Source organism: Schistocerca americana, chromosome 1, assembly GCF_021461395.2.
Source record: "Schistocerca americana isolate TAMUIC-IGC-003095 chromosome 1, iqSchAmer2.1, whole genome shotgun sequence".
NCBI lineage: Eukaryota > Metazoa > Arthropoda > Insecta > Orthoptera > Acrididae > Schistocerca > Schistocerca americana.
Window position 1 is genome coordinate 60682276 of NC_060119.1, and position 22613 is coordinate 60704888.

The window sequence follows — 22613 nt, forward strand, 5'->3', positions numbered from 1 at the left end:
CAGCCCCACTCCCAGATTCAACCAAACAGCCCTCATCAAAGATTTACTGTCCTACACTCGTACTCTCTGCATGAAATATCACTTTGCCACGAAGAAAAATGATTCTAATCCTACTCCTAATGATCCAACTCCCCAAGACACCATCCAAATTGAACCCTGCCTGGAACAGTTCTGTCCTCTGTCGCAGCGGGACCCACCTCCTCTTCCTCAAAATCACCCTCTCCAAACCTTCCAGGAATTTCTGACTTCCAGCCTTGCATCTCAATCCTTCTTAAAAAAACCTTAATCCTACTCCCAACATCACCCCTGCTGAAGCCCACGCTATCTGTAATCTGAAGGCTGACCAATCCATCATCATTCTTCCGGATGACAAGGGTTCCACGACTGTGGTACTTGATCGTCGGGAGTATGTGGCTCAGGGACTGCGTCAGCTTTCAGACAACACCACATACAAAGTTTGCCAAGGTAACCCCATTCCCGATGTCCAGGCGGAGCTTCAAGGAATCCTCAGAACCTTAGGCCCCCTGCAAAACCTTTCACCTGACTCCATCAACCTCCTGACCCCACCGACACCCCGCAAACCTACCTTCTATCTTCTTCCTAAAACCCACAACCCCAATCATCCCGGCCGCCCCATTGTAGCTGGTTACCAAGCCCCCACAGAACGTATCTCTGCCTACGTAGATCAACACCTTCAACCCATTACATGCAGTCTCCCATCCTTCATCAAAGACACCAACCACTTTCTCAAACGCCTGGAATCCTTACCCAATGTGTTACCCCCGGAAACCATCCTTGTAACCATTGATGCCACTTCCTTATACACAAATATTCCGCACATCCAGGGCCTCGCTGCGATGGAGCATTTCCTTTCACGCCGATCACCTGCCACCCTACCTAAAACCTCTTTCCTCATCACCTTAGCCAGCTTCATCCTGACCCACAACTTCTTCACTTTTGAAGGCCAGACATACCAACAACTAAAGGGAACAGCCATGGGTACCAGGATGGCCCCCTCGTACGCCAACCTATTCGTGGGTCACTTAGAGGAAGCCTTCTTGGTTACCCAGACCTGCCAACCCTAAGTTTGGTACAGATTTATTGATGACATCTTCACGATCTGGACTCACAGTGAAGAAGAACTCCAGAATTTCCTCTCCAACCTCAACTCCTTTGGTTCCATCAGATTCACCTGGTCCTACTCCAAATCCCATGCCACTTTCCTTGACGTTGACCTCCACCTGTCCAATGGCCAGCTTCACACGTCCGTCCACATCAAACCCACCAACAAGCAACAGTACCTCCATTATGACAGCTGCCACCCATTCCACATCAAACGGTCCCTTCCCTACAGCCTAGGTCTTCGTGGCAAACGAATCTGCTCCAGTCCGGAATCCCTGAAGCATTACACCAACAACCTGACAACAGCTTTCGCATCCCGCAACTACCCTTCCGACCTGGTACAGAAGCAAATAACCAGAGCCACTTCCTCATCCCCTCAAACCCAGAATCCCCCACAGAAGAACCATAAAAGTGCCCCACTTGTGACAGGATACTTTCCGGGACTGGACCAGACTCTGAATGTGGCTCTCCAGCAGGGATACGAGTTCCTCAAATCCTGCCCTGAAATGAGATCCATCCTTCATGAAATCCTCCCCACTCCACCAAGAGTGTCTTTCCGTCGTCCACCTAACCTTCGTAACCTGTCAGTTCATCCCTATGAAATCCCCAAACCACCTTCCCTACCCTCTGGCTCCTATCCTTGTAACCGCCCCCGGTGTAAAACCTGTCCCATGCACCCTCCCACCACCACCTACTCCAGTCCTGTAACCCGGAAGGTGTACACGATCAAAGGCAGAGCCACATGTGAAAGCACCCACGTGATTTACCAACTGACCTGCCTACACTGTGATGCATTCTATGTGGGAATGACCAGCAACAAACTGTCCATTCGCATGAATGGACACAGGCAGACAGTGTTTGTTGGTAATGAGGATCACCCTGTGGCTAAACATGCCTTGGTGCACGGCCAGCACATCTTGACACAGTGTTACACCATCTGGGTTATCTGGATACTTCCCACCAACACCAACCTATCCAAACTCTGGAGATGGGAACTTGCTCTTCAATATATCCTCTCTTCCCGTTACCCACCAGGCCTCAATCTCTGCTAATTTCAAGTTGCCGCCACTCGTACGTCACCTGTCATTCAACATCATCTTTGCCTCTGCACTTCCGCCTCGACTGACATCTCTGCCCACACTCTTTGTCTTTAAATATGTCTGCTTGTGTCTGTATATGTGTGGATGGATGTGTGTGTGTGTGCGAGTGTATACCCGTCCTTTTTTCCCCCTAAGGTAAGTCTTTCCGCTCCCGGGATTGGAATGAATCCTTACCCTCTCCCTTAAAACCCACTTCCTTTCGTCTTTCCCTCTCCTTCCCTCTTTCCTGATGAGGCAACAGTGTGTTGCGAAAGCTTGAATTTTGGGTGTATGTATGTGTCTGTTTGTGTTTCTATCAACCTGCCAGTGCTTTCGTATGGTAAGTTACATCATCTCTCTCTCTCTCTCTCTCTCTCTCTCTCTCTCTCTCTCTCTCTCTCTATATATATATATATATATATATATATATATATATATATATATATATATATATATATAAAACAAAGACCTTAATGGCTGAATGCTATGGTTGTGTGAATCTTTTTATTGTGCCTATCATGGCTCAGCATCTCCGATATATGGTGAGTAGCAACTTTCCTTCTCTCGTATTGTTGTATCTGTAAATATAGGTTTATTGGGTTACTTAAATTTCACAAAAGTGTTCCAATAAGACCTGTAATGTCTTCAGTTTCAGCACCTTGCCATAAATTAGCAAAGACTTAGATTCATAAATTAAAACAAAAAATAAATTTCAAAAAAAGATTTGGAATGCCTAATTCACTTGCAACAGTGAAAAAACTAAAAAATGCAGCCATTCCAACTAGTGCAATTATAGTCTCTTGTGATATCAGCTGCCATTTTCCAATATTCGTGTTGCAGAGGAAAGTGGAAATTTTAACAGAACTGGCACATAAAATCTGAACAAATCCTGTGGAAACAGAAGATATAAGGATAGCAAAGGAAACAGGCTTAAGGCAAAATCATTTCCAATTTCAACAGGCTCTGTACAGTCAGTTACATATGTTAACATTGGGGTCCCCATTGAGCCCCTTATTAGCTGAAATGTTTATGGATAATTCTGAACAAAAATTTCTAGATAAAGTTCCTCTAAGTTCTAAAATACAACATCAGACCAGATAAGTGGATGATGTATTGTGCTTGTGGACAGGTACCATCAGATAATTAAATAAATTTTTTCAACATTTGAATTCACACCATAGTAAAATCAAGTTTACAGTGGAGTTCAGAGGAGAGACTATCAACTTTTTAGATCTCACCATTGAAATCAGTAAGCAACAGCATTTATTGAACATATACAGGAAAGTAACTTCAACAGACACAGTAATATCAGCCAGTTCCCCCAGCATCCCATACCACACAAACATGCACCCTTCCATTCCATGATGCACTGCCTACTTTCTATACCACAAACCAGACCAGATTTTCAAAAGGAATCGAAAATAATAGCACACAACAATGATTACAGTTCTGCCCTAATTGACAACATACTCAGCAAAAAGAAGAGACAGAGGATAACAGCAATCCTTTATCTGCCTCAGAAAGCACAAAACCAAACTGATAACAAGTGGGCTTCCATGCTATATGTAGATAACACTTCACAGATTATTGCCAGAAAACTAAAATCCAGGAAATATACTCCAGCTTTTTGTGCTAGGAATACTGTTGCCCACCTTCTGTTCAACAGTAAAGATAAGATTCCACCTTTAGAACAGAGTAGGATTTATAGAATTTCCTGCAGTGTGTGTGTGGCAAATTATAAGTAGATCAACCAGGTAGAGCTATAACTACTATACTGACGGAGCATGAAAGGAGTTGGAGACCGAAACAGGAAGATTCCACATTTGCTGAACATGCTCTGAATGAATGTCATTCATATGATGTGAAATGTCATGTTCTCCATAAAGGAACCAATGGCAAACAACTAGCATTACATGAAATTCTGGCCAATAATAAACACCATTCAAAGAATCCTGACCTTGTCCCCAATGACCAAACACAGTTCCATTACTGGTCCTTTATTAAAGTAGCAACAGCCAGATATTATTTCTCTCATCATTAGATAATAAGCTTGTTATAACTGTTTCATATCCTCATTCCATAGCCTTCTTTCTCCCCCTCCCCCTTTTTGAATCTTTTCATCTTATTCACCAGTTTGTCATGTAATAGCCTGTGCTGTTTCTCATCTGTATAACATTTATAGCTTGTATTAAACAATGGAAAATTCAGATTGGAATAATGGCAATATTATGAAGAGGATAGTTGCTACTCACCATACAGTGGACATACTTACTTGCAGATAAGCACAACAACAAGACAGTCAAACAAGAAAGCTTTTGGCCAAAAAGGCCTTCATCGCCCTATAATTCTAGACACTGACAGAGGCCACACACCATTGTTGTTTTGCTCTCCAAGGATTACCTGACAGAAGGATTCTGCCAGCTGTCAGATTCATTCACCTACAAACCCTGCCGCAGTGACTCCATTTCAGAACTCTAGCAGGATCTCCAGTCCCTCCTCAAATTCTTAGGCCCATCCCAGAATCTCTCCCTCGTGTCCATCTGTCTCCTCACCCTACCACTCCCCACACTCCTACTTTCTACATGCTTCCTTAAGTCCATAAACCCAACCACCCAGGATACCTCATTGTGGACAGTTACTGTTCCCCCCACTGAGCGAATCTCTGCTCTCATAAACCAACACCTCTAGCATATTACCTGCAATCTACCCTCCTATATAAAAGATACCAACCATTTCCTCCACTGACTCTCCACAGTTCCTGTTACTTTCCCACATGATGCCCTGCTCATCACTATTGATGCCACATCCCGTTGCACTAATTCCCTCATGCCCATGACCTTACTGCTATTGAACGCTACCTTTCCCAATGCCAAACAGATTCCAAATATACAACCTCCTTCCTACTGACCCACAAATCTCCTTTGAAGGCATCTTCTACAAAAAATCTGAGGTAAGGCTATGGGCACCCACATGGCACCATGCTCCATCCAGTTTATTCATGGGCCATCTAGAGGATTTTTTTAAGCCACCCAGAATCCTGAAACCCTCACCTGGTTCAGATTCAGTGATGATGTCTTAGGGATCTGCTCCAGAGCTCAACGCCATCACCCCCATTTGCTTCACATGGTCCTTCTCAACCCAACAAGCCATCTTCCTCGATGTTGACCTCCACCTCAAAGATGGCTACCTCAGTACCTCCATCCATATCAAACCTACCAACCACCAGCAATAACTCCACTCTGACAGCCACCACTCATTCCATACCAAGAAGTCTTCTTCATACAGTCTAGCTGTTGCATCTGTAGTGACAAACAGTCATTCTCGAAATATACCAAAGGTCTCATTGAGGCCTTCACAGATCATAATTACCCTCCAAATCTTGTAAAACACAGATCTACCATGCCTTATCTCTCAAGTCACCAACCACCTTCAAAATTCCCACTGTATGGCCAAAGAGAAGCTTCCCCTCATGACTCAGTACAACCCAGGACTAGAGCAACTGAATCAGATTCTCAGCCAGGGTTTTGACTACCTCTTGTAGAGCCCTAAAATGAGGAATGTACTATCTGCTATCCTTTCCACGTCAAGTGGTATTCTGTCACCCATTGCACTTACAAAATATCCTTATTCATCCCTACACAACCCCTGCTCTCAACCCCTTGCCTCATGGGTATATATCCCTATACTAGGCCTAAACACAAGACTGTGCCATACACCCAACATGACATTCTTCATTTCATTGACTGCTTCGCAGCCTGTGCCATCTGGATCTTCCTACCAACACCAGTCTTTCTGAATCGTGCAGGTGGGAACTCTCCCTGTAAAAAATCTTATGTTTCCGTAACCCTCATGGCCTCAACCTTCATTAGTCATTAGCCTTTATCCACCTATCCCCTTCCCTGTTTCCATTGTAGCACTACACAGCCCTCTATTCCACCTATGCCACACAGTCTTTTTACTTATTTTCTGCTGTCTCCCCCCCACCCCCCTCCCTCCACCCCAACTCCACTGCCCTCCGTCAAATCTCATAACTGCACTTAACTGCCCTATATCCTCCCCACCTCATCCCTATGTGCTCCCACAAGCTGTTATCCCTCCCCCTCCCCACCACAGCCTCCTCCTTACACACACCAACCAGTTTGCTTCTCACATTATGCAATGCTGTTCCCAGTCTGGTCTCGGCAGCCAGACAATGTAATCATGTGTGTGTGGGGGGGGGGGGGGGGGGGGGGGACGCGGGTGCGGGTGTGCGTGCGCCTGTGCGTGGGCACGCGCACGCATTTGTGCTAAAGGTATGTGTGTCTGTCTTTTTGCTGTGCCTATCTGTGGCTCAGCATCCCTGCTATATGATAAGTAGCAGCTATTCTTTTCAAATATTGTCATTTGTGGATTCATATACTTTCATATAGTTTTAATATTTGAATATATTGGAATATTTGTTCACAGTCTATTCAAGTATTATATTATTCTTGTGTTTTGTATAGATACAGTCATAAAATGTCACATATTTTTGTACAGCAATGAATTCTTGTTGAAGTTGTGTGGACTATCTGTTTAGTACTAAGTTATGTGATGATGGCCTCAGAAGCTGAAAGACAATTCATAATTAACTATTAAATAAATATTATGGTGGAACATTAATACTGTGTCTTTAAGTTGATAATATGTCTATGTTCCTCCAAGAACCAAAGGAATAGTCTGTAAATACTTAAAATTACTGTTACATTACAAACACTGGCAGTAGTGAGAATTCATGATAACTGTGAAAATATCCCATATGAACTAGGGTATTTGGGGCTGCTAAGACTTTTACAAACTGTACAGCAACTCTTGTTCAAGTTATTCATTGGTATTTCCATATCACATGAATGTCATCCAAAGCTTTTCTTTCCTTCAAAGAAATATGGTGTTTTCATCAAAGAAAGTCAGATTTTGGCTTGATTTAAAGGACATAAATTTGACAAATCTCTGTATCAAAGACACTGATTTGTACTGTCACTGGTAGAAGTTAGATAGAGTATTTTATTAGATTATTTCTTTAACATTCTAAACAATTTAATTTGTCTGCACAATAATTTCCAACATAAGAACTGCAAACACCGTATGAGCTATAAGAACTGTCATCATTGCGTAAAATCTTTCTCCTGCACCATCTCCTACATCTGTCATTGTTTTTCAGCAGACAAGTGAGGGCTCATCCATCTAGAATACAGGCGACTGTAATTAGGAACTACACACAGGTTGGTTATGGGTAGTGACATCACAGTCAAGCCTTGCTGACCGCATGCGTGAACACAGTTGGGACTTCTCATGTTTTCTGATGTGGTTAGTGAAAGGCTAGTATAAAGCTTTCTAAGAACAGCAGCCATTTTCACCATCTAGGAGCCATTTTTTCCATTGGGGGAAGAGGGAGTGAGGCTCACTCAGGCTTATGGTAGACCAAACAGACCTGTATGGAGAAACCTCCAATAACATGGTAAACAAGAACACAAAATTTCAATAGATAACAAAACAAAGAGACATAAATAACTGTCATATAAACATGAACCATGAACGATGGACCTTGCCATTGGTGGTGAGTCTTGCATGTCTCAGTGATACAGATAACCGTACCATAGGTACAACCACAATGGAGGGGTATCTGTTGAGAGGCAAGACAAACGTGTGGTTCCTGAAGAGGGACAGCAGCCTTTTCAGTAATTGCAGGGGCAACAGTCTGGACGATTGACTGATCTGGCCTTGTAACATACCAAAACTGCCTTGCTGTGCTGGTGCTGCGAACTGCTGAAAGCAAGGTGAAACTACAGCCATAATTTTTCCCGAGGGCATGCAGCATTAATGTATGGTTAAATGATGATGGCGTCCTCACGGATAAAATATTCTGGAGGTAAAATAGTCCCCCATTCGGATCTTTGGGCGGGGACTACTCTGGAGGATGTCGTTATCAGGAGAAAGAAAACAGGTGTTCTATGGATTGGAGCATGGAATGTCAGATCCCTTAATCAGGCAGGTAGGTTAGAAAATTTAAAAAGGGAAATGGATAGATTAAAGTTGGATGTAGTGGGAATTAGTGAAGCTTGGTGGCAGGAGGAACAAGACTTCTGGTCAGGTGAATACAGGGTTATAAATGCAAAAACAAATAGGGGTAATGCAGGAGTAGGCTTAATAATGAATTTAAAAAAATGGGAGTGCGGGTAAGCTGCTACAAACAGCATAGTGAATGCATTATTGTAGCCAAGATAGATATGAAGCCCACTCCAACCACAGTAGTAAAAGTTTATATGCTAACTAGCTCCGCAGATGACGAAGAGATTGATGAAATATATGATGAGATAAAAGAAATTATTCAGGTAGTGAAGGGACATGAAAATTTAATAGTCATAGGTGACTGGAATTCGATAGTAGGAAAAGGAAGAGAAGGAAGCGTAGTAGGAGAATATGGAATGAGGGTAAGCAATGAAAGAGGAAGCCCCCTGGTAGAATTTTGCACAGAGCATAGCTAACACTTGGTCCAAGAATAATGTCAGAAGGTTGTATACATGGAAGAAGCCTGGAGATACTTTAAGGTTTCAGATAGATTATATAATGGTAAGACAGAGATTTAGGAACCAGGTATTAAACTGTAAGACATTTCCAGGGGCAGATGTGGACTCTGACCACAATCTATTGGTAATGAACTGTAGATTAAAACTGAGGGAACTGCAAAAAGGTGGAAATTTAAGAGATGGGACCTGGATAAACTGACAGAACCAGAGGCTGTACAGAGTTTCAGGGAGACTGACAAGAATGGGGGAAAGAAATACAGTAGAAGAAGAAAGGGTAGCTTTGAGAGATGAAATAGTGAAGGCAGCAGAGGATCAAGTAGGTAAAAAGACGAGGGTTAATAGAAATCCTTGGGTAACAGAAGAGAGATTGAATTGATTAAAGGAGAAAATATAAAACTGCAGTAAATGAAGCAGGCAAAAAGGAATACAAACGTCTCAAAAATGAGACCTACAGATAGTGCAAAATGACTGAGCTGGGATGACTGGAGGACAAATGTAAGGATGTAGAGGCATATATCACTAGGGGTAAGATAGATACCGCCTACAAGAAAATGAAAGAGACCTTTGGAGAAAAAAGAGAAACACTTTCATGAATATCAAGAACTCAGTTCTAAGCAAAGAGAAAGTAGAGAGGTGGAAGGAGTATATAGAGAGTCTATACAAGGGCAATGTTCTTGTGGACAATATTATGGAAATGGAAGAGGATGTAAATGAAGAGGAAATGGGAGACATGATACTGTGTGAAGAGTTTGACAGAGCACTGAAAGACCTAAGTCAAGACAAGGCCCTGGGAGTAGACAACATTCCATTAGAACTACTAACGGCCTTGGGAGAGCCAGCCCTGACAAAACTCTACCATATGGTCAGCAAGATGTATACGACAGGCAAAATACCCTCAGACTTCAAGAAGAAGATAATAATTCCAATCCCATTGAAAGCAGGTGTTGACAGATGTGAAAATTACCGAACTATCAGTTTAATAAGCCACGGCTGCAAAATACTAACACAAATTGTTTACAGACAAATGGAAAAACTGGTAGAAGCCGATCTCAGTGAAGATCCGTTTGGATTCCGTAGAAATATTGGAATACGTGAGGCAATACTGACCCTACGACTTATCTTAGAAAATAGATTAAGGAAAGGCAAACCTACGTTTCTAGCATTTGTAGACTTAGAGAAAGCTTTTGACAATGTTGACTGGAATACTCTCTTTCAAATTCTGAAGGTGGCAGGGGTAAAATATAGCGAGCAAAAGGCTATTTACAATTTATACAGAAACCAGATGGCAGTTATAAGAGTTGAAGGGCACGAAAGGGAAGCAGTGGTTGGGAAAGGAGTTAGACAGGGTTGTAGCCTACCCCCAATGTTATTCAATTTGCTATATTGAGCAAGCAGTAAAGGAAACAAAAGAAAAATTCAGAGTAGGAATTAAAATCCATGGAAAAGAAACAAAAACTTTGAGGTTCGCCGATGACATTGTAATTCTGTCAGAGACAGCAAAGGACCTGGATGAGCAGCTGAACAGAATGGACAGTGTCTTGAGAGGAGGATATAAGATGAACATCAACAAAAGCAAAACGACGATACTGGAATGTAGTCAAATTAAATTGGGTGATACTGAGGGAATTAGATTAGGAAATGAGACGCTTGTAGTAAATGAGTTTTGCTATTTGGGGAGAAAATAACTGTTGATGGCCGAAGTAGAGAGGATATAAAATGTAGACTGGCAATGGCAAGGAAAGCGTTTCTGAAGAAGAGAAATTTGTTAACATCGAGTACAGATTTAAGTGTCAGGAAGTCGTTTCTGAAAGTATTTGTATGGAGTGTAGCCATGTATGGGAGGGAAACGTGGATGATAAATAGTTTAGATAATAAGGGAATAGAAGCTTTCGAAATGTGGTGCTACGAAGAATGATGAAGATTAGATGGGTAGATCACATAACTAATGAGGAGGTATTGAACAGAATTGGGGAGGAGAGGAGTTTGTGGCACAAATTGACTGGAAGAAGGGATCAGTTGGTAGGACATGTTCTGAGGCATCAACGGATCACCAATTTAGTACTGGAGGGCAGCATGGAGGGTAAAAATCGTAGAGTAAGACCAAGAGATGAATACACTAAACAGATTCATAAGGATGTAGGTTGCAGTAGGTACTGGGAGATGAAGAAGCTTGCACAGGATAGAGTAGAATGGAGAGCTGCATCAAACCAGTCATCGGACTGAAGACCACAACAACAACGACATAAACATGAACATAAGAAACAGACACATCTTCTCATTCATAGTAGTTACCGTGTTATTTTTGTTGTCTTCACTGTTTCGTATTACTTTCATTGATACCATACCTCTAACCTGAAGTACAATTTGATGTTCTTTTTGGTGAGATAGAGAAATCACTTCCCTTTTCAACTTTCCGGTACAGGGAACAAGCTTCAATATGACAGACTAAAACTAGCACTTCACAAAAGCATGAAAGTAGATTAAAACAAAGAGTGAAATCTGTATATACCATCTGCAGACAATGTTTTAGTGAGCACTACTCTCACTGGCCTAGGGGTCATTGGAAGAAACTCAAATGAAGTTTGATAGAGGGGGAGGGGGGTAGGTTGGTGCAGTGGAAAAGTTTCACCCATTGTGTGCAGTGCAGTTGCTGCATGATTCATATTGATCACCTTAGAAGTAACAATGTTTTGTAAAAGCTTATTTACAAGGATGCTCATATTCAGATGTGGAACTTATTTTCATGAATATAAAATTAAATTACAGCAGTGATTACTATTATTGTTATGCTGCAAATAATGGCAGCATTGAGAACTGACTTTATGTATATTGATGTGTGGCAATAGCTTCCAAACGGAGCTGGTGCTGTCAAAATGTGAAACTATATTTACGATGCTTGCCAACTTCTGCAAGGTTCTTAAAAACTTTTTTGTATGACAGGTGTGTGTGAAAAAATAATAATTTTTACTGCTATGAATATTTGAAAAACTCGTAAATTCAAAGATTAGTAATATTAAATTTGAACTTCCCCCATGATAAAAAATAATTAACATTGAATGCTCGAAACACTATCACAATGGCTCTGTGGCAAAATAGTGCCTTCTAGTGGCATTTCTGGAATTTCCTTCTGTTTTGCCTTTGAAACTAACCTGCAGGCACATTTCTGGACCACAAAAATAGGAAAAAAGTAATCTGTTCTCTCAAAGATCATTATTGTTTTCATTATTTGTAGCTTCTAGTTTTTGTAATGTAGCTTAACATGGCCTGCAGTGCCACAGTTGCATAATTTTGAATGGAGTAATGCAGTCAACCATATGCTTATTTCTTTGTCTGCCAACCTGTAGTGAAATAGCGTCAGTGACCATCACTGCATAGTTACTCACGTTTGTGTTTTTGGTACTGATAATCCTTGTCCAAAGGCAAAAGGGCTAATTTTTTTATTTTACTTATTTTGTTTACTGTTCTCATTCAAGTTTTAATAGTTGGACTGTGCCTGATTTGCATGAATATAGGAGCAGTTGGCAACAGTTTGTGAACAACTGATGATGCTATTGGCCATGGTCAGCCATTTTCAAGCTGCTCCTCGGTGTTTAGCAGCAGTGGTGAAATTGGCATGTCACATGGGGCACCTCAAGTATAGCTTGTTTCTCCCGTGGGCTTTGCTGCTGAGCCACCTTCATTTGTACCCCACACAAGGGAACTACACTCATGCAGAGTGAGTGGCAGGTTGTAACCCATTTGTGTTGCCAAAGGCAATAAGTGAACAAGTGGATGTTCCTTCAGCAGGGTCTGAGCAGGCAGATGGGGGGAAAGCAGGTTTGCAGGACCTCCAATGCAGATGCTTTATGGAGCCCCTCAGGAAACAACATCCAGGGCTGGACAGAAGTCAATGTGCTCAGTATGTAAAAACAGGTTAGATGTCATGGGAGGGAGAGTACTCGCTGCAATCAACAAAAATATTCTGTCTACTGAGTTTGAAATTGAGTTTGACTGGACACGAGTAAACAAACTTGGTGAACCCAAGTTAATCATCAGACATTTTGATCCACTACCTGACTCCACTGAAACAGTTATAGAACCATTCACAGAAAGTCTACACTCAGTAATCAGATGTACCCTGTTCATGCATTATTAGTTGCAGGTGATTTTCACTTACTAAGTATAGAATGGGACATCTATGGATTCACTGCAGGTGGAACAGAAAGGCATTCTTATGAAGTAGTTCTGAGCAAATTGTCTGACAACTGTCTTGAACAGCTAATTCAAGAACCCACACACAACAGAAATATTTTAGATCTTGTAGCTACAAACAGGCGTGATGTTACTGACAGCGTCAGTATAGAGACGGAGATTTGTGATGATGATGATGTCATCATAGTGACAATGGATACTTAAGTTAATAATTATGTCAACAATTAGAAGAGTTTTTGTTCTGTAAAGTACAAATAAGCTGTTATTAGCATCCTTTTTAGACAACAAATGAGCATCATTTAGTTCTAATGTGATGGATGTAGAGGAATTATGGGCAAAATTTAAACTTATTAAAGTGTGTGCCAAGTAAGTGGATTAAGGATGGAAAAGACCCACTGTGGTTTAATACACTACTGGCCATTAAAATTGCTACACCACGAAGATGACGTGCTTCAGATGCGAAATTTAACCCACAGGAAGAAGATGCTGTGATATGCTAATGATTAGCTTTTCAGAACATTCACACAAGGTTGGCACTGGTGGCGACACCTACATCAGGAAAGTTTCCAACTGATTTCTCATACACAAATAGCAGTTGACCAGCGTTTCCTGGTGAAACGTTGTTGTGATGCCTCGTGTAAGGAGGAGAAATGCGTACCATCACGTTTCCGACTTTGATAAAAGTCAGATTGTAGCCTATTTTGATTGCGGTTCATCGTATCATGACATTGCTGCTCACGTTGGTTGAGATCCAATGACTGTTAGCAGAATATGGAATCGGTGGGTTCAGGAGGGTAATATGGAACGCCATTCTGGATGCCAATGGCCTCGTATCACTAGCAGTCAAGATGACAGGCATCTTATCTGCATGACTGTAACAGATCGTGCAGCCACGTCTCAATCCCTGAGTCCACAGATGGGGACGATTGCTTGACGAACAGTTTGACGACATTTGCAGCAGCATGGATTATCAGCTCGGAGACCATGGCTGCGGTTACCCTTGATGCTGCATCTCAGACAGGAGCGCCTACAATGGTGTACTCAGCGATGAACCTGGGTGCACGAATGGCAAAATGTCATTTTTTCGGGTGATCCAGATTCTGTTTACAGCATCATGAAGGTTGCATTCATCTTTGGCGACATCGTGGCGAACGCACATTGGAAGCATGTATTCGTCATCGCCATACTGGCGTATCATCTGGCGTGATGGTATGAGGTGCCATTGGTTACACGTCTCGGTCACCTCCTGTTTGCATTGATGGCACTTTGAACAGTGGACGTTACATTTCAGATGTGTTACGACCCGTGGCTCTACCCTTCATTCGATCCCTGCAAAACCCTACAGTTAAGGAGGATAATGCATGACTGCATGTTGCAGGTCCTGTACGGGCCTTTCTGGATACAGAAAATGTTCGACTGCTTCCCTGGCCAGCACATTCTCCAGATCTCTCATCAATTGAAAATGTCTGGTCAATGGTGGCCGAGCAACTGGCTTGTCACAATATGCCAGTCACTACTCTTGAAGAACTATGGTATCGTGTTGAAGCAGCATGGGCAGCTGTACCTGTACACGCCATCCAAGCTCTGTTTGACTCAATACCCAGGCGTATCAAGGCCGTTATTACGGCCAGAGGTGGTTGTTCTGGGTAGTGATTTCTCAGGATCTATGCACTCAAATTGCATGAAAATGTAATCACATGTCAGTTCTAGTATAATATATTTGTCCAATGAAGACCCATTTATCATCTGCATTTCTTCTTGGTGTAGCAATTTTAATGGCCAGTAGTGTAACAAAATTTGGAAAATGCTGAGGAAACGGAGATTGTTGTACTCTTGATTCAGAAATGTCAACAGGTACAAGTTAGCAGAAATTCATGTGTGTATAAAAAAATTGATGCATGATGCATACAACTTCCACCATCATACATTGGTGAAAGATCTTGCCAAGAATCTGAGAAAATTCTGCTCCTCTTAAGAATGGTAAGTGAGCTGGAGGCTTCTATTCAGTCTCTCATTGATCATCCTGGTGTGACAGAAGAAGACAATAACAGGAAAGCTGAAGTTTTAAATTTCATGTTAAACCACTTTCTTGTTTTATGTTATATGGAAACTTGTCATTGACCTTTCTTTGCACCAGAGTACATAACTCCACTCAGAACCTTAGACAAAGGGGAGAAGTCAACATGAAGATAATTGCACCAGAATACATAATTCCACTCAGAACCTTAGACAAGGGGGAGAAGACAACATGAAAATAGTTTTTATCTCTTGCACTGTGATTGCAAAAGTCACTGTTCAGTTCAAACTGATTTTTATTATCAGGAGCAGATTTTCTTAAAGAGTAACTATATTGGGAAGTGAGCATAAGAATTCCAAGTTCCTTAAAGAGGTCACTGAAAGATATGTAGTTATCTGCTTTAGACAAAATTCTTACTGGGCACTTATGCTGAATAAGCACTTTATTTACGTAATTTGTATTGCCAAGAAAATAATTCCATAAGACAATAGACAATGAATATTTTGTGTAGAGTATTTTATGCCTTTTATGAGATGTGATATAGATGGGAGGGTTTGTATAAATTTTAAAAGGGGTGGGTAATGAAGATAAGAGCATGATTCACACGAACAGATAAATTATGACTAGCACAAAACACACAGCACACCTTTCAAACAACCCTCGCAAACAAGTGTGCCTGATTCATCATCATTTGCCATTTCAGAGGGTTGCTAGGATTTCCTTTGGGGAACTCGATGGTGGATGTGTGACAAGTCCATTCTGTAGGAGACAATTTAACACCAAACCTCCTCCGGTGTCTCACTCAAGTACCTGAGAGGTAGGGATCCTAGGGAAAGGGGTTTCCTATCTTTGGGTCTATCTTCTTTCTCTTCTTTGATCCTAGCATCCACATCTATTTTTTCCTTTTTTACTTCTCATTTGAGGACCTGTCTATTTTTCCCTTTTTCCATATTCATAAACTTCTATTGCTGAAGTCCTTCCTCATTTCTGTGGTTTCTAATAACCTACATCTTATCTTTATATAAGAAGGCTGAAGAATCAGACTACACAAACACACATCTGCATATACACAAGTATACACTTGGACACAAACATTCAATTACAGACTACAAAGCCTGTCACGATGTGAGAACCGCCAAGTGTTGTAGGGGAAAATGTGGATACATCTAGAAATATGTACACAAATATAGGAAGCTACGACAGTTCTACATTAAATATATATAAGAAAAGGTGTATATAAACTAAGAAAGAGGCATGAGCAAAGAGAGAAAATGAAAGCCGATCAATAAGAAATGTCAGTATAATAAATACTCTAATGAATTGAAGGATAGTGGGACATGAATAGTATATATTGACATAGTATCTATTGAAAGTATAGAAGTTGATAAGTGGAGGAGGACTCTAGGGAGTAAATGATGTATTAAAGAATAAATGTGAAGCTTAAGATACATTTATATTTTTACCAGAAAATACTTAATTATATTATACATAGAAATGTATACTATGGTAATGAACTGTGAGGCCTACTCAGAAAGGATAAGGGCACCATACCCGGCATTCACTAACAATAAAGGGAAGACGTAGCTATGTGGAGATAGGATGGTCTGTGGCCTAAAGAATTGAGATGTTTTGTAAGGGGCATACCTACCAGAATGGAAAGAGGAAGTGCTCTCATAAGGTCAACCCACAAGCAAGGAATAGGTGCTGGTCCTTGGAGAAGGGGACAGTATCATGACTTAAGTCACAAATTTTATAGGAATTATTCTGGAAAGTATAAACTCTATGAATGACTAGCATTATTATGTTTTGAAGAAATAAATGAGAGTCAAAAGAACACATTTGCTTCACCCAGAGTTCCCCCAAGCTAGAACTAATGAAAATAGTACATACGAAGAAAAAGGTAGTACAAAAAGACAAAAATTGAAAATAGACTACTCATGTGTAATAAACACCTAAGTTTTCAATTGAAAAAGAAAATAAAGAAAAGAAAAAAAAGTCCTCACAATTCCTGAATATTAGTAAAGCTGACTAAAACCATGATTAAATGCTCATATCTTAATGTCAAAGTAAAATAAGAATGAATGGAGAAACAGTAACCGAAAGATTGTTCACAGTTATTCAAAGAAAAATGTTATTATGTGTGACATTAGTTGCATAATGATTGTGATTTGAGAATGTCTGCGTAAATTCTAGAATGTCTCAACCTTCTACCGTCTCGAACACACGATATTCTAGTTATGACTGTGGGATGGTAGAATCCTACCCACAGCGTGTCACATTTTTGTGCGTGCAGGTTTAAAGTCAATCCCGAGAAGAAAATAGATGCGGTGGTCAAACGGCACCAACAAGTACCTGTAGGGCAATCCATAGATGTTTTAGAGGAAGAACCATGGAGTTTTTATGCAGCTCTGTTTCTATTGTGTCATTGACTATTGTTATGTGAAAGAAGAACAGTTGAAAAAGTAATCTTGTTAAAGGCAGGACCTATTTTATGATGCATGTGAAGTAGAGTCATGGTTATTAAGCCAACGCTTTTATAAATGTAATTAAATTTGTTTCTGACATTGGATGGAGTGAGTGGCTTACTGGAAGTCATATATGTATGAGGAAAGTGAGAAGTTTATTCTGTATGGAGTTCAAATATACCATTGGTTGAAAAAGTAAAGTTTGCATATCTACTTATCACAAGTAGAGAGAAAGGCTTAAATATTCCTGTTCCTAGCATCATTCTACGGAGAAGAAGTCAAGAGAGTTTTCCAACAGCCAGATAGACAGCAAAGAAGATCAGCTGCAAATCTCAAGTAAGTCACCTTGTACAAAAGAAGTGGGAAGTTTGTACGTCTACTTCACGCTTTAAATCAGCATCAAAAATGTTAGTGTGTCAACTATATCATGATATTCTACCACTGACAGACAAATGCAACTGAATGAAAACAAAATAAAATAGATTCTAGGGTTTATGTAACATGGCTACAGCACTTTAGCTAATGCAAACACTTAAGAAAGACTATCATGTAAAATAGTCTAGAGTTAAGTCAGGTGGTATACCTCTGTAATGGCTGTATAGACCCCATGTTGCTGTAATTCCCAATGTAGCAGCTGCTATCTTGAGAACATATTTATTTGCTTTCGGTTTGTATCCTCCACTCAAAAATCTCAACAACTGTTTCTTGTCAGTTCCAAGAGCTTCACACGACTGTTTCAGTAGTTGATAGGAATGGATGCTGTTGCAAAAGAAAAAAAAATACAATTGATCTTTGTGACTATTTTAATGAAAATTTTCTACACTCCTTTCATTCAGTTTACAAATTGGCACTGTATCACTTCAGTGATAAAACACCTAGCATAGGAACACACAATACCACAGGTAGTTAGAAATGTTTTGCTGCAGAAAAGTGCAGAGCATTAGCAGCAAACTTCAATATCTAGTTCAATAATGAATACAAGTAAACAGCCATAGGTTTGTGATGCTCTGAAAGTAGGCAACAATAATAACCGTGAAGAACGTGTGGTTTATAAAAATGCACTCCTATAATGAATACGACAAGTAAAGAACAAAAATAAATAACCCGCGTAAACATAAGCATATAAATAATAACTTTAACTTGAGATTCTGTAGCACTGTCATGCTTCATGACAACAGTCACACAAGGTAAGTCTACCGTGTTGTTATGGCAGTCATGTTCAGTAAACCAATTGCTCTGTAACTCTCAACTGTATATTTAAAACACATACACACACACACACACACACACACACACACACACACACACATGGAGGTGTTGGGAAAATGGCCTCATAAGAAAGGATGCTCGAGACATCGAACTATGAATGATTGTCACAAACTTTATAGACATCTGGCAGTTACTGACCAGACTCCCTTACCTGTAGAGGACTCACAAAGATGACTGTTGAAGGGTTGGGTTGGGTTTTATGGGGGAAGAGACTAAACTGTGGGGTCATCGGTCTCATCAGATTAGGGAAGGACGGGGAAGGAAGTCGGCCTTGACCTTTCAAAGGGACCATCCCGGCATTTGCCTGGAGTGATTTAGGGAAATTATGGAAAACCTAAATTAGGATGGCTGGATGTGGGATTGAACCGTCATCCTCCCAAATGCAAGTCCAGTGTGCTAACCACTGCTACATCTCGCTTGGTGATGGCTGTTGAAAAGCCAGTTTTTGGAAAAACTTTTAACCTTCCTAGGCATGGTGGTGTTTAAACTCATATGATAACAGGTGCTTTAATGAGCTGTAAATTATGTATTATTCCTGATAAAGCATGAGGTACAGCAAATAATATAATATTTGCTTGAGGATTTGCAGTCATTTTGCAGGAAACCTGAAGCCACTATTTCCATTGAAATTAAATCATTTCTTGGTTATTTCTAAGGTATATCATACTCAAAAAAGTTTGAACCATTTTGGTTTCATTCTTTGTAATGCATCGCCAACATACATAAAAAGGCTGAAGAAGGAAACTGCTTTTAAAGCAGAGTTAAAAATATTTCTTGTTGTGTAGTGTTTCTACAGTCTAAGTGAAAATATTAGTTACAGAAATACCAAGCCCTCATTTCTTTTTGTGTATTTTTTTAATCTGTAAGCAAATGTACCATCTATGCTGGTATGTATTTCAACAAGAATGTTTCTGCTTTTGGTTTCCTGTTTTCTCTGTTTCAAATGAAATGCAATTCACATCTTCAGAGAAGGAAATCAGTTGCAACAATAGTTGTGATCGATATAGTGTTGACAGGTGTTTGTGTGTTTATTTTTCAGGAGTGTAATATAACAACATTTCTGCTGTAACTAACAAATTTGTGTGTGCGCAACTTCATAGTTCATGTGTGACGTCTGCACTTGATTCGGCTACTAGAGGCCACCCGGCCTACTAGTACAACTGTAGTTATATGCACAGCCTGCTGGCTGCACCCCATGCTAGAACTAATGATTATATAGGCTAGAGCAAAAGACTCCACTAGTCACTTGTGTGTTGTCTGTATATGTACTCTGTGTCTCAAGTGTTCATTCTTTTTCATCTAATAAAGTTCCAGTGTTAGTACACTTTGGCGATGGCTACGGTGTTCGACTCCGCATGTGCCACTTCAATCATTGGTCCTATGAACTCAATTTCCATAAAGGCAATGCTTAACTCTCTTTTTGAGCAAAAGCAGGAGCTGTCAGTTGCTATTTCCAGTTTAATGACTATGTTGGCATAACATACAGCCCTACCAATAATGTATCCAGTCCTGTTCCCTGTGTACAACAATACAGCAGAAGACTGGGACACTTATGAAAAATGCCTGCAACAACATTTCAAGGCATTTGGGGTAATAGATGTAAACTTGTGCAAGGCTCTTTTTTTGTCATGGATCTTACATAATGTGTATCAGTTGTTGTGTCAGATTGCCTCCTTACAGGAACCTCCCAATCTTTCTTTTGATCAGCTGTGCAAGTTACGTTTTCACTTGTAAATGTACTCACGTTATTGCTGGTTGTGTGGAGTTTTACCATTGCCAAAAGCAGCCAAAACAGTAATATAGGGCATGGACAGCAGAACTACATGGATTTAGTCATTGTTATTTTGTGACAAATGTGCAGATCAAATGATTCAAGGTGCAATCATATGTCTTGGTGCTGGTAGGAAGCTTGAGAGCAAGCTCTACAGTGTGAAAATCCTGTGCTTATAGAAGTATTAAACACAGTTGAGTCATTTGAAGTTTCGCAGGCTGCAGGTAAACAGATAGAAGCCTGGTCCAAAGTTTCAGAAATCAGTTCCTCTCATCCTTCCCAGCCTTCAATCCTTTCACAAGGCAACAGAGAAGCTATTGCAGCACAGTCCAACAGATGTCTCAGCAACCTATAGGTAATAGTTGTTCACGAGAACAACAGTCCATATCACAATGGCAACAGCCTCATGCTCTGCAGCCTTCACACCCTTACTGTTTCATTCAGTATGAATAGATTGTTTACCCCATGCACTGGGCAATGAGTAATATGTGCCATTAAAAAGAACACTTTGCTTCTGTGTGTAAATCTCTTCCGAACCTGAGTGAGTATGAAACAAATGTGGATGTGAACAGTGTGTCAGCAGTGATGATGTCTCCAAACAAGTTATACACTGAAGTGCATGTGTTTAACAAACCACTGAGAATGCAGGAGGACACAAGTGCAGTAGCAACGTTGGTGAATTGTCGAACTTACATTGATTTAGGTTCTCCCCCTCTGGTTACAGTGTCATGGAGGCTGGTGAGTTATAACAAACAACAGTCCCATTCTTGAACAGTTTTCTGCACCTGTAACTTACAAGGCTGTGGTTCATTCATTAACATTCGTAGTTGTGGACAATGCTTACACTGAAAATCTGTTTGGTTTGGATCCTCCTTTTAAATTTTTTGCATTCTCTATCAATGACAAATTACATTCGGTTTTTGATTACATTCCATATCAACAGTTAGATGATCTTTGAGCTAAATTTTCTCCTTTATTTTCTCCTCAACTGGGTTGTGCAACAAAATTTTAGGCTCATATTATGATGAAACAGTCTGCCCACCCCTGTTTTCGCTGGGTCTGCCCTGTACCAGAACTTTATGGGGTCAAGTAATAGCAGAATTAGATCATCTTCAATCCCTTGATGTTATTTGACTTATTTCTTTCAGAGAATGGTAAAAACCACTGGTTATAGGGGAAAACACCTACAGGTAAATTATGCCTCAGCAGTGATTTAAAAAAATTTAAATACTGCCTGTCCTTTGCCATGCCCTGATGATCTGGTGACAAGGTTTGCAAACACTTTCTTGGTTTTTGGGGGGACCTTGTGTGCCCCCACTTCATGGACTGTAATTTTTTCTCGCAATTGAAGTGTTTCACCCAAGTCTCATCACCAGTTATGATTCGATCCAGTAATGAATCACCATCTTTGTGGTAGGCCTCCAGAAATGTCAATGTTGCCCCCATTTGCTGTTCTTTATGGTGCTCATTTTGCATCATGCACAAAATTTGTGGTAGCCTAGCTTTTGAGTGACAATTTCAAACAACAAAGTTCATGAAACTTGTGGAAAAGAAAGTGAAAGTTCCATTATTGTGATGTGATGGTTTTGACAAATTGTTTCATCAACTTTAGCGACAAGATCGTCAGTCACAATGATCGGATGTCCACTTTTCTCTTCATCGTGAATGTGGGTTCGGCCATTTTTAAACTGAATGCACCATTTCCGGACAAAACATTTACTCATTATGTTGTTTCTGTACACTTTGCACAGTTCACGATAAATTTCTATAGGTTTTAGGTTTTTTGTCAACAAAAACAGTATCACAGACCACACCTCACACCTGGCAGGATATTCAATTGCAGTACACATATCAAATTCAAATATATAAAAAAAACAAAAAACAAAAAAAACAAAAAAACAGATGTGCAGACACGTCCCCGCTGTCACGGATGGATGCCGACTGAGCATTCCGAGCATGCACATACCAAAATATACATGATCGGCGCCCGCCTATCGGCATCAGATGGAAACGTTCCCTACTTTTTGAATAGCCCTCATATTATGTAATTAAAATGTGATTTTCAGTGTGCTGGGGACAGCTTATGCCAGCATACCCCTGATGACAAATAGGTTGTGAGAAGATCGATAGTAGGTGCAACCAAAGCACCTATCA

The 22613-nt window shown here is 40.5% G+C and overlaps 1 protein-coding gene across 1 annotated transcript in view; it reads right to left on the reverse strand.

Annotated features, from left to right (window-relative positions):
• The window catches only part of LOC124620363 (sulfite oxidase, mitochondrial-like), a 158107-nt gene that overhangs the window by 107309 nt on the left and 28185 nt on the right, over positions 1-22613 (reverse strand). Inside the window, exon 2 of the mRNA XM_047147036.1 lies at positions 18003-18178. Coding sequence (XP_047002992.1) covers positions 18003-18178 — 176 coding nt within the window. The remainder of the gene's footprint in view (positions 1-18002; positions 18179-22613) is intronic.